The sequence below is a fragment of the Phasianus colchicus genome, chromosome 3, assembly GCF_987193195.1.
Source record: "Phasianus colchicus chromosome 3, bPhaCol1.hap1.1, whole genome shotgun sequence".
NCBI classification, from domain to species: Eukaryota; Metazoa; Chordata; class Aves; order Galliformes; family Phasianidae; genus Phasianus; species Phasianus colchicus.
The window spans coordinates 80,111,571-80,125,603 of NC_143438.1; the positions used below are offsets into that span (position 1 = coordinate 80,111,571).

At 38.6% G+C, this 14,033-nt stretch overlaps 1 protein-coding gene across 9 annotated transcripts in view; it reads right to left on the minus strand.

The window, feature by feature from the left end:
- Nucleotides 1-6,197: 6,197 nt before the first annotated feature.
- The window catches only part of TRPS1 (transcriptional repressor GATA binding 1), a 210,998-nt gene continuing 203,162 nt past the window's right edge, over nt 6,198-14,033 (minus strand). For 6 of the 9 annotated variants that reach the window (XM_090137922.1, XM_090137920.1, XM_090137918.1 and 3 more), the window contains one exon: nt 6,198-12,619. In XM_090137922.1, coding sequence (XP_089994048.1) covers nt 11,558-12,619 — 1,062 coding nt within the window. In that variant the 3' untranslated portion in view covers nt 6,198-11,557. The remainder of the gene's footprint in view (nt 12,620-14,033) is intronic. The other 3 variants (XM_090137925.1, XM_090137926.1, XM_090137924.1) reach the window with 2 other exon arrangements.

The following is a 14,033-nucleotide window of genomic DNA, read 5'->3' on the forward strand; positions in this document are numbered from 1 at the left end:
GAAGTATGAAAGGAGAAGAGGAACATCCTGACCTGAAGAGAGAGTTCAATTACAATTCAAATCAAATGTTTCAATAGGCAAATCCAGGAAGGATATTTGAAAGTATCTGTCTAAGAAAAAAAACGGTGTTCTCAGGCTGCTTACAGGCAAATATTACCGTGTCCAGTGATGGGCTGCAAGAGGCAAAACGGAATCAAAAGAGAAAATAGGAGGGAGAGAGGGGGAACAAAGAAAAAAGCTTCTATCAGAGTGAGGTGAAACTGATAACCACATTCAAAACTTTCTCCACCCAGAGAAAGTTCTTTATGTCCTTATGTATCTCATCCATAGTGGCATGCTTTGGTGAGGAGTCTGCAGCACACACCTTTATGCCAATAGAGCAACAAATACAGAGATGTGATATATCAGGACGCACAGTGAGAAGTGGGTGAACTTTTCATTGTGACATTAGAAGTTCATGAAATCCATTTATGTGGGTGGACAAAATAGGCACTTGCACAAAGCAACAGTTGGGCATGAGGAAATGGTAGGACTTGATCACCCTTTCTGCCTAAGGAGAAGCAGACTGGCTGGACTCATGCCATGAAGGACAATGAAGCCATGCTCACTGAAGGACAAGGCATCTCTCTGGCACAGCAAAAGGAATGTCTTCATTGTTACAACTGAGGTTTTGCCTCCATGCTTCATATGGACTCCAAGCAACAAAAATCAATCTTTATGGATAGCTGAGAATCTGCTCTAAGCTGGATCAGTACAGCCCCCTGGATTGTAGGCTTCTGAACACTTTAGGCTGACATTAGCTGCCAAGAAAAACCCCATACCACCTTTTTCCACATCGCTGACTGCTCGTTTTACCACCACATACTTATCGCTGACACAGGTGTTTTTGTCACTGTGCTGGGAATTGGATCAGGGAATTAATGAGGGTTAAAAGTGACCTTTTGGGGGGCAAGTGGGAGATGATTAGTTCCCTGATCTGGTATATCTCATGGAAACACAAATACTTGTGCAATAGAAGGAAGAAAGCAGCACAGGGAAGATAGGAGTGGGATTGCTTCTTTTGGCAGCACCTTCAGCTTGAAGTGTTGCTGCCTTCAGTGTTGTGGCCTCAGGCAGATGATAGAGAGAAAGAAAATGTCTGAACTCTTCTGAGACAGAAATCAGACAGTAATTGCATGATAGCGGTTATATCTGACATTTCCAAAAGTCCCTGGAATTCTGCTATACTTATGCATTCAGTAGCCTCAAGATTTCCTTAAAATTAACCTTTACTAAGTACATATTTCCCCCCACCCTCCCCCCCCCTTTTTTTTCATGTAATCACATTTCACTCTTGCTCCATTAATACTTTTTCCAGTCCTTACGTTCCAATCTGAATTTCCTATCTTTTCTGTGTATTTAGGCTTTCTGTCATTGCTCCGTGGCCAAATGTCTTTATCATTTATTACTACATGCAGGGTAAAGCCTGCCTTTTCTTACATGGAAGTAATTCAGGAGTTCTGTGCTATTCCATGTCTCCTCAACAGAAGCACAGTCTCTCTTCAGGAAATGGAGAAATCTAGCTTAAGTGCAAACTTGATGGCCTATGTAGGTAAGTTAATCTTCCCTATTACTTCTTGTTTTGGACAACCTGAAAAAAGCTTTGTGTAACAGTTAATTGCATGCTTTCCATGAAAAGATTTTTAAGAGCCTAGTTTGTCTAGCGCACAGAGGGTGATCCTGCAAAATGCGATGAAAATGTCACAGCAGCCTCTAGCTTTAAATGTATGTATAGGCACTGCCAGAAAATAATCAAGTGCATCTTCAGAAAGCAGAACTATATGTTCTGTTAAAAAAACAAACAAACAAACAAACAAACTGAGATCTTTTAAATTGAATAATTAAAGCAGTTCAGGATTTTTATATACAGAGGCTTTCATCAAAGAGCTAGCAAAAATGCTCTTTTAAATGTGGAATATAGGCACAGAATAGTTTCTACTGTGAAGCCAAAATTTTCCTAGAATGGAAAGTGAAATAAAGCCTATTAAGTTCTAAGTAAAGCTCACAAAAATAAAATAAAATAAAATAAAATAAAATAAAATAAAATAAAATAAAATAAAATAAAATAAAATAAAATGTTGAAGCAAGTCCTTTTCAGAAAATAATTTCTCATAACAAAATTGAAAAATTTTGTTTAAAAGAAATATCTATATATATTTGCCCTTTTCTGGGCAAGAAAAATAGGGCTGCTTCAAGAGTGTCTGTAATTATAACATCTTGGAATGGGCGGTCACGTTCAGTTCTAGGAAACTGGAAGTGTGGGAGTGTTCATTATTGTTGTGTCTTTGTATTACTAGAAGCTAAAGATTAGCCCACAAAATTCATATTGTATGACAAGAAAAAAAAAATGAAATATGATTTGATCAAGTGCAGACATCTATTATGTACATATTGTATAACTCCATCTACAACTGAATTCAATAATACTAATTCCTCCCACCAGCATTAGGCAACACATCCCCTTTATTAAAGTGGATGTCAATCTATAACATGTTTTCTACCTATAAAAGTTAGCCAGATAATTAGACCAGATTATAGATACTGAAAATCAGGCAAAGCTGCCCTGGCCGTCCCATCAGACAAGGGGAATGAGTAAACAGGCAACGACTCTGTTGGCAATGTGACATGCAGAAGACCACTCTCTGGTCTGACAACACGGGGCCCACAGTTACAAATACTTGCAGACGTGCTGCTCCCCAAAACATGCTCACAACCCATTCAGCATGTTAAGTGGCTCAGGATGCACCTCACGGCTCTTAGTGCTTCCCAGTGGAAAACTGTCCTCAAGAGAATGGGTAGGAGTAACACAGAGCTGTTTATAACCCCTCCCCACAGAACCACACTGAGGAGTGATCTCAGTGCTGACTCCTCAGCAGTGCCCAGCACCTGGCTAGAAGCACGTTGCTGGTCCCAGCCAAAGCGTGCTAGGGAGCCATAAGCCTTGTACACAGTCAGTACCCAAAGCCTGTGAATATTCTAAGACTGACTGACTGATAGATAATACAGAAGTTATCCAGAGCCATGTTAATAGTGATAGTGATTGTCAGTATATCAGCACTCCAGCAAGTTATACTTAATTGTATAGGTTAATGCATAATTACCAAAGATTTACTGCAATGAGTTATTACTGAACCGTAAGTAGATGGAAGAACCTTTGCACACCTGTAAATAGATATGTGTTTAACATGGGGCATTTCGTACTTGTGTCCAGCCCTGATCTCTTAGCAGCCTGTAACATAGAGGGCTCTTCATTCACTCCACCACTTCCATCTACAGATGTGCTTCAGTTTTCTTGTACTCTCTCTCCAATTGCTCCCTGCTATATATACCGTAATCATAAGGAAGAATAAATGGACTGGATTTCTGTTCATTTATAATCACAGAATCATCTCGGCTAAAAGCGAACTCTGGAGGTCATTCAGGCTGGACTCCTTCAGAGGGTGGCTAGAAACATCTCCTAAGCTCCTGCCTGGACCATCTGACAGACTGCATAGGGAAATGAGGTTCATAATGAATATTTACAGTTGGATGTCCAAAGTATGCAGCGTGAATGGCACCCTTAGGGAACATTAACTTTCAAAAACCACCTTACAATTCTGAAAGGCTTCCACATCTCATACTTTCATGCCATGGATTCTGCTTCCAGTTCTACCAGATTTAATATCTTACTTTGATTAAAAAGGGAAATAACATCTTCTAATGCTGCTTTGTGATAATTTTTCTTAACCAAAATAAATGATACGATAATTTAGAAAGCTCTCCTAATCTATACTTACACTCCTTAATTGTCTTGTTTTCTTAAAAGAACATTACAGTGAGGAGAGAGTTAGGTTATGTTGGGGCTTTGCTTTTTGTACTACAGGTCAGAAACAAAAAAATTCCATTCTGAAACAAGACTACAGAAGCTGTAATGCCATCACAAAGCAAAACGTTAACCTTGGCTTATCTATGGCAAATTCAAGTCATCATTTTTTACAGTTTGTAACAGTTTTTATTCTTTTAAAATCTATTTCTTTTCTATTCCTTTAAATGGTTGTGTTTCTTCTCTGGACAGCTCACTGACATTGGATCAGCGTTGATGGAGCTGTTCACAGGTACGTGACAGAAATGTCACCCTATCACTCTCACCATTAAGCTGTCAATTCCACAGCAGCATTAGAAAGTGAATCAGACACTTCCACTGACATTGTAACCACAACGTGTGAAAGACACTTCTATTCTTTTGTATGTGAAGAAGACACTTTCACTTACAGGAAAGACCCACGGAATCATTGTTCTGCACACAAGGATTAGCCACTCTTCAGGGAAATCAAAGGTAGCTGGTGTCAGTACAAACTCTACCTCCATCAGGTTTCAGCTGTCCTAACCATCATGTGTAATTGACCATTATGGCTAAAGTACAGATAAATAAACTGAACTCCTTCAATGACATTCTGCTGTTTCATTGATTTCATATCCCCACCTACTGTCAACACAATTTTATAAAGATAGTGTGGAAGTGGAAGTTACTTTTCTGTGATTCATCAATAAATAAGGTTATATGACAACTATCCAACTTCTTCCGTAAGAGCACAATATTGAAAGCTTCTTCCCCTCCACAGAGAATAAAGCTGCTAATCCATTCTGTCGATTTTCTTATGCATCAGCTCTATACTCCAACGTATTTATGTACTTTTGTATTTATGTTCTTTTATATTCTGGGCATGCTGTATGTGGGACAAAAACGTTCTGATCTATGCCAAGATGGCAGTAGTAAAACCTGAAGAGGAAACAATTAAAGACCCTGCTGCTAGAACAAGTAGTCTCTAGATCCTTGGCACAAATTTAAACCCTATAATCACAACATATTAAGACCTGATAAAAGCTTCAGTGCGCACTTCTATGAACTGTTTGCACGTGGAACTGCTGTTACAAGAGGAAGGCATTAACATTCTAAGCTATACAAATAGTAGAACCACAAAGGAAAATTTGAGGTCATCAACTCTTAGAGTTATGGACTCACATATGTATATGGAGACAGAAGTGCAATATTAAGCACTGTTTTTGCTTCTATTAATGACCGATTCCACTGATCAGGGTTAGTTGTTAACAAGAACACGCTATCCTCACCATGAAAATATTTGATAATTTTAACCCTCTCTCAGTAGATATTATATGTATATGTGTATCTACATATATTGTATGTGTACATACATGTATATCTTGTGTGATATACATCTACCTTGATGGTGTACATGTGTAGATACAGTCTCCTGATATTCACAGAGCAGCTTTAATAGATAGTATTATTTCAGAATGCATAAAGACTAAGCATGAAGTGGATGTCTCCAACACTGCCTTTGAGATTTTTTTTTCCTTTACTACAGTTACCATTTTTGTTAATCACAGGAAATTAAAAAGAGACTGAAAATGCATAGGGTCTACATCTGAATTGACTGTAAGAATGAATTGCAGGGGGAAGTTATTTCTGGCACAGTGCTTCTAAAATTGAGCTCTAGAACATTTGTACTCTAACATTATAAACAGATTTTACCATTCTCTATTACTTAAAGACATTATTTTGTATGAGAGTGAACACTCTCTCAACCATGGAGAGGAGAAAAAACCTATGGAGAAAGGAAATTACAGCATAATGGAAATTACGGCTGGGGGCCATACCACCCTGGGCTGTGAGCTCATCCAAACATGAACACCAGGCTAAGCTGACTTGGTCAGTGTTTCGATTCGAGATCTCTGAGGAAGCCTCCAAGGTTGCTGGAGGAAGTGGCAACTTGGTAGGTGGCACGCTGCTCCTGAGTCACTGTTGAGTCAATAACTTGTGTGATGGGAGCAAGCTTTTCATGGATGAGTTGCAGGCGTGATGTAAACCCACAATCCTCAGAACTGGGGAGTATTTAAATACCACCATGGACTTTGTGTGAAAGGTAGAATTGTTAGCCCTGGGGTACTTTGCAGAATCAGCCTATCTTACGCCATCCTCAAAATTATTCCACTATGTGCTCCTCTTTGGAACGAAACCAGCAACATAATGCCAGGATTATGACTTATTAAAAAAAGTTCAAAACCCACTGAAACAGAATTTCACTCTACACCTTGTCATTGACTTGAAGGAGTTTTGGATCACATCTAGAATCCATAATGCAGAAAGACCGAAATAGGGCAAATCTATTTCCAAAGGTGCCTCTCTCCTTTTCACACAGTCACTGTTTGTGCAGTTCTGCCTTTGCCTTTCAGCTGACATCATCAGCCGTTACCCACAGATGCTCTCACAGCAGCTCAGCTCCACGTTTTCTTCCTCCCCAGCCCCACAACGTTGTAGTGACACCATGACATTACATTCTCCCCAGAAACAATGACATGAATCTGATTTATAACTGGTGGTAAAACTTTATTATTCAAGTTTAGATGTAACAGACATCTTTGCTGCCTGAAGATTGTTTGCATAAGAAATACACCAAGAACATGTTTGTGAGTAGAAATGAACATGCACTATGAAAACCAAAAAACAAAACAAAACAAAAAACCCAAAACAAAACAAAACAAAAAACACATCCATGTGTTGTAAGGACAAAACAATAAGAGCCAACATTCTAGAGTCAAATCAGGGCTACAAGTTTAATGATGGTTTTTAGCAACATGAAGTCATTCTTTATTAAGTACTTTTTTTTTCTTTTTTTCTATTTATCCTGCTGGTGAATTTTCTATAAGCTAAACATACAATGGCATTTTGAGATGTTTCCTTTTCACCTGTTCTCCTTTTATATAAGAGCTCAGAGATCAAAATGACAGGACATTGCACAGAAAACTGTGGTATATGTTAGGTTTATTCTAAGCATTTTACTTTCCTAAGTGTATTGGAAAAAAAGGAAAAAAAAAAAAAAAAAAAAAAGGCTTTGACCTGTGACCCATTAGATTATTGTCTTTTATCCCCTTAAAATGAGGAAAATTGGGGTTACATATGATTACTGTATAGGTAGCATCTCGCCAACTGCTGGCTCTCCAGAACCGGCTGCATGAAAGAAAACTGTGAGGAAGAGGGTAGGGATGAATCCTATACTGGGGTAAGGAAATAATGCAAATCATTCTACTTGGCTCATCTTAACTTTACAGAAAAGTTTAGAAGGGATTTTTCACTTATCTATCACATTTGGGATACGCTGACAAATTGCTCACTATCCTTTGCCAAGCATAACTGTCTCCACAGAAGCAGAAGGAAATGTATCTACCCTTCTGGATGAACATAAGTGAACTTCTAATCTCTTTGGCTTTTCCTGACCAGTATTAGGAATTAGCATGTTAAACTGGCCAAGAAAAATCAATACAGGAGCAAGAATGGGAATATATTCATGCATCCTGGGCAAAAGCAGATAGCAGACAATATCCTCAGGGCATAATGCAAGCAATTATGACTAGAAAGCAACACTGTCCTGTCCAGAGATGAACTTAAAAGTCCACCCCACGGTTTCTAAATCAGATCTCCCCACTGAATAACCACTGTGTCTCAGCACTGTGTACAGTTAGCACTGGTGACTTTTGTACTATTGCTCCTGGTTGAAAAAAAACACCTCTTCCTCACCCTCAGCATGCTTACACTTCCTAACATGTCTCTATGCTCTCTCTTTCAGAACTGACACCAGTGCACCAGTACACTTTTAGCCAAAGCAAAGATAGAAGGTATCCAGTGTCATCTTTCAGCATAGAGGCAATCTGGCACAAAACTTCTGTTGGAAAGTGCTTGAAGTTGAGGACCCGATCTCGAACTGTGCTCCAGAAAACTGTTGTCTCCTGCTGCATTAAACTAGGGGCAGCAGCCACGAAGTGATAGCTTAAAGATAGTTTGGTTTGCAGAAGATGCTGCATGACAGGTCCGCTGTACAGTGTTAATTCATCAGAAGTGGAAAATGTTCCTGTTCTGCAAGTTTGGATACCACGCACTCTGTTTTTGAACCCTCTGTTCAATTTGGGGTCCCATTTGAGATGCATTTTTAGATCTCCAACAACCCCTCGTAAGTAAGAGAAACACTACACTTTGAAGACACCGGAATGCTAAGAATAAAGACTCTTTGAAAGTATTAAGTTTTAGTCTGTAAGTTGAAACTGCATTGAAATGCAGTGGGTGCACTGAATAATTGTGTGTGCTAACATGGGTTTGCACCTGACAGATATTTATTCAGGATTTATTCTTCTGATCCATCATCAGGGGGACTGGAATAGGAATGGGATCACCTCTTTTTGTTAATAAGCATAACTGTGCTCCCCCATCCCAATCAAAGAGAACAGGCTACGGCAAAGTCCCATTTCTTACAAAACAGAAATCTCAGAACATCTCAATATGTCATGGCAAGAATAACACACTTTCCTCCAATTTTATCTGCACTATCTAGGTGCACTATTAATGTCAAAAACTGTCTTGTTCTTTGCGCTCTTAACATTTCATTTCTCCTCATCCCCAAACCCTGATGGGTGTATTTCTCCTTACTGGCCTCTTGCATCTGAGTAGCAAGAGATACCATGAAGTACAGGGCGGTGCTCAAGTTCTATAATGCGCATGTCCCCCACAACATATTTTGCCATGAAGATGCAGCTTCTATCAGTGAAGAAGCCACAGGTAGGTCTCGGAAGAAATAAGTCAAAACAGTAACTACTGATAACCGGCAGGCAGCTAAATCTGAAGCCAATAAAATCACTGCTAAGTGAGCCTAACGTTTCGTGGAAAAGCTGAAAAGGACACACACTGGACCCTGACGTAACAAAACGAGGGCAATCTATTTCAGTCCCCACAGAAAAAAAGAAAGAAAAAAAAAAAAAAAAAAAGGAAACAAAAAATACCCAACAAAAATAAATCAACAAAAACCAAGTCAGAACTTATTACTGGAGAACAATAGTAAAAACATAACCAGACATTGTCCGGCAATGGTATCAAACAGGAGATTCATCTAAAAATAGAATAAGAAGAATGTGGCCCAATATCCTTTGCTAACCTAGAACACTAATAAAGGTTTATAGAACTCAACCATGAATGGATTGAGTGGGATTTTCCATATGCTGCTCACCAGTATAGAAGCAATGGGTGGAGCAGGAAGGAATGCAAGCCTAATGATGAACAATAGCCTGTCTGTGCCTAACAAATCAGAGAAACTGTGCAATAATGTTTCATCTGTGTGAAAATGTAACATCTGAAATACTGCCAAGGTCAGTGAGACCTTTGGTGAACTGCTGTGTAAGTGCTTCTCATGCATGGTGATGGTCATTCCCGGCTCCTTTAGGCACGTTATTTTTCAAAAGACTATCAAAGTGCTGAATGTTTAGGCCAGTTCCTCCCTGTTTTCCTTTTGCCAACCCCTGTAAGACATCTCCTATCATCTCTCCTTTTATCTTCCACCTCCCTGTCTATCTGGTTAAGTATCTCAGAAGTGCACCAAATCCTAGAAGGGAGAGTGGTGAGATTCAGGTATGTTAAATACAAGAACGTTTTTTTTTTTTTTATGATGCTTTAGTTTCAATTACATGAAAATCTGAGAAAGGCGGCATGTGAGATCAGAATAGGACCCTTTACATATAATCTCAAGTGAGGACTTAGTCCAGAGATATTTTTATAGAACATTTTAAAAAATAAAATGCATGAATGGAGAAATAAAAGACAACATAGTATCAGAAAGACATTTTAAACTTCATTCGCTGCAACATTCATGAACCAGTTGAGCTACACCTGCCATCCAACCATAAGGAGCTAAGACCCTGCACTGCGAAAAAGAAACAAACCCAAACAAAACAAAAAAGCAACTGCGTAATATTGTAAAAATGGAGTGCAATGCTACTACAGAATGCAATAAAACATCAGCGCTGCATCGTCAAACAGCACTTATCAAAATAATTTCTGAAATGTTTCTTCTGAAACACAGACAAAGCAATAAAAAGAGGATATATGTTTATCATTTTAAGCATAACAATGTGAGTTAAGAGCTTAAGAATACAAAAGTACTTGGAATGAATAGTGCTACCCTTTTTCTCCTAAGTAGGCATAAAAATATTTTCATTTCCTTCTTGTTTTTCCATACCATTAATATCAACAAATTTCATTCATTTCATGTTATCGTTTACAACTTTAATGCACACACACAGAAAAAAAGATACCTACTGCAATAGAAATAGTTGCTTCATTACCTTGTTTGCTACATTTGCAAATGTAAACAGCGAGGCAGAGCCAGAACTGACTCTAATGCATGATGGAATATCTTTGTTGCATACGTACACTGTAGAAAATAATTATTCAATATGTCAGGCACCATTATTTGAAATGTAATACATTAATATTTACTAGAAAAATAAGGTTTTTTTTCTATTTGTTCTCCCAACTTCTTTAATGAAATAAGTTAATCTGACAGTGCATCCAGTAGCTTGTAATATCTTCTACATCCCTGTGGCAAAATAATAAACTACTGGTTGGGACACTATAATGAAAATGATTAAAGTCAGTTCTTGTACACCCTTGTAGCAAGCATGGAGGCTCGTCTAACAGCACCTTTAACCAATTATTTAATATTTAGTTATTTAGCCCTATTTCCCTGAGCAGTTATGCTGAGGAGCTTTCCCTTCATGGACAGTTTTTACAAAGCTTTAAGTATTAAAAAGTACTATGAAGACATTTAATGCTACTTAGCAAAAGCTGGTATAAGTCTACTGAAGGGACTGACTGGTACGTATAGCAATGTTAAGTCTGTGGAGAAGTAACCTTAGACTTTAAGGTTTAGAAATGTAATATATTAAAATATATTAAAATAAAATACAGCAGGTTACCTTGTTCCACGCAAATTAAACCCAGAGTGTGGCTTCTGTGTTAGAGACTTCACTAGCACAAAATGGTTTTCCTAGACTAAAGTATGCCAGAAAGAATGTAGTGATAAAATGGTAGCTAAAAATCAGCTGAGTCTGAGAAACATCTAGATGAAATTGCTGCCAAAGCTTTGAGGAGAAAGTGATCCTAAGGCATGTTGTAGGGCAGAAATTAGCCCAAATTGAAAAAAAGAAAATGACCTTTTAACATCTGTATATTTAACAAGTCTAGCTCTTATATACAATGTGCATATGTTCACTATACCTCTGCAGCAGTATATACATATACACATCTTTGCACTCTCGCCAGTTATGTCTCTTACACAACAGCAAAGATATCAAATGTCCGGTAAAATGTTCTCAAAGTTATTTGCCATGGTACACTGCATTCTGGCTAGCTTTGGTGGGCCATGTCCCATATTACTATCTCCTCCACCTTCAGGCCACCACACCGTTGTTCTTTTTTTTTTCTTGGTAACCCACTCATTTAAAAGAAAAAAACAAAAATAAAAATTTAAAAAAAAAAAAAAAAGAAAAAGGAAGAAAAAGAAAAGACAAGGGGTTTAATATTGGATAAGGCATGCTCTCTATATGAAGTGCTTTATAGGTCTTCACAAGACATTACAAGCTATTGAATTCCCATCAAGGAAACCTATTTCTGTTTAATTGTGCTAAGTGCTAAGGTTTACTCTTTAGGTTTTCCATTCTTTTCAGCTTGTGCATTGTTCCTGTGTAGGCCCCTCTGGATGTGAGTTGTGAAGTCATACTTGTCCGTGCAAAGATGCTGGCATATGCTGCACTGGAAAGGTCCACTGTCACCATGGCAACTCATATGCAAAGCATACATCACTTCATCCAGAAAGACAATGCCACAGTGCACACACTTGGTAGAAAGTTCATCTTGAGTACTTCTATCAACTTTCTCTGTTTTTACTACATTCAAGGGACCTTCATTTTTTACATTTGGTGGTGCCTTACTCTTTTCCTTGGAGGCACCATTTGCAGTTGGCCCAGGTCTGGAATGCTTTATCGCCAAATCTAGAGGAATGTCATTGTCTGATCCAACAGCTGAAAAATGAGGAGGCAGATTAAAGGTGGGATAAGGCACATAGTTTTGGCAAGGATTTGGTAGGCCAGGCACGTGACTCAAGTAGTGTGGATTCCCAGGAACAGACAGCTTATATTTACTCCAGAATCTCAGCCAGTCAGCTTCACTCTGAAAGTCATTGTGTACAAACGGAAGTCCAAAGAGTGGGTACTGGTATTTTTCAATAGGGCTTCCAGGTGGTGAATAGTTTGGGTGTTTCGCAGGTCTCATATACTTTTCTATCGGGCTGCCTCTCTCTGAGCTTCCTTTCCCTTCTGATATCGATGAACTGTTGCCTGGGTCTCCAGTACTTTCCTGAGGACTTTTTATCTGAATGTGCAAAGGTTGCATCCTTTTGTGAATATCCAGAGACTGGCTGACCAATATTGGCTGCTGAGCAGAATGGCTTTTAGTCAATGAACCTTGGGCCTCATATTTACTGAGGCTGGGAAGTTGAATTTCTCTCTGATGACCTTCAGTTAAGTGATCCTCTGACCTCCTCTCTAAGGGGCTTCCATTGACTTGCTCCTCACTGCTACCCCTCTGCTGTTTGTTTAGCTGCTCAGCCTGAAGTGCCTCCGGGTTAAGGCGCTTTCTTGTTCGTCTTCTAATGATCTGCTCACCATTGTTCTGCTTAATGATGTTTAAAGGCCTGGGAGTCTGCACGGAATACACACATAATGAACAAAAGGGAAAAAGAAAGAGACATTAAACAAATCTACCTGATCAGGTTCATGCAAATTTATCATTTATTTTGTGAAAAGATATAAGAGAGTTTTAAGGAAATCACTATTTTTCACAAATAAAGCAAACCAGAAGGCTGCTACTTGGCCCCTCATGTTAAAAATAAACTGTGAATTGCTTTATCACAATAAGTGAACCATCTTAGTACTATACCTTTTTGCTTAAGAAAGGATGGAGCCTCTAAGTTGTCGTATTTCTGAAAAAGTCTGGGAGAGATCTGCTCAAAGAGGGTGCTGAAAGCTAAAGATTAGGTGGGAGATGCATGCTCTACACGCTAGTGTTACTCCATATACTATGTCACAAGGGCTGGTACTAGCCAGGGGTTTGCACAGATCACACTACAGCAAGAACTGGGTATTACTTACCTTTACACCTACCCCATTTTTCTACAAATAAGAAATGACAGTAAAAACTTGACTTTCTGATCATCACCACTGTTACCTAGCAGAATGGATGCAGACCTGCACAAAGATGCTGGGACTTTGTCACCAAAGCCTCTTCCTTCATTCCTAATTTATTTTTTCCCAAATGTTATAATGCTGTGCTACATGAGGGAGAGAGGAAGGCTCCAGAAGGAGGGAAAGGGTCTGCAAAGAAAAAAACAGCCAGGAAGAGGCAGAACCAAGCAAGGCCTTCTGTTTCCATTTGATACTTCCCTACACCAGCTCAGAGTAGGTGGCCTATTTAGAGAAGAGCTGAAAATACCTCTGCATGAAGGAAGAAAAATAAAATGAGGCAGGACAGCAGCCAGGCCTCTTTGAAAGGCCCCTCAGCATGAAGGCAATGGTATGTGCATGAAAGATGGTACTGTAATGTCAGTATGTGTTGCTCTACTGGGCAGATGTTAAAACAACAAAAACTACCTAAAAGTCATTCAGTTTGGTGTTCTGGAGTTGCCGTTTGTCTCATCCAAACACGCACATAATCCTGTTTTGGTTGGAGGCCAAAGAAGTGCCCCACAAAGTATTCCACTTATATGTTTATTTGGGAATTTTCCTTTTAACATTGTTTTAAAGAGCAGACTAAATTTTGGCCTACAATCAATATCCAAAACAATTTGTAACTTAAATGTAACATAATTTTATATATTAATATAAAAGTATCCAGAGCTGGAGGAGTTCTCATTCTTCTACTTATTTCTTTCAATATGCCATTTTCTCTTTTTTAATCTATTTACTTTCCTGATGTCTACTCATTTTTAATGGTTAACCACATTTTAGGCAGTGCAGCTACTTGTTCTAATTCCACTTTCTATTAAAAATCTAAATAAAAAGACTCTGATTTAGAGTCTAAATACACAAAATTTCAACCCAGCAGAAAACGAGCATCT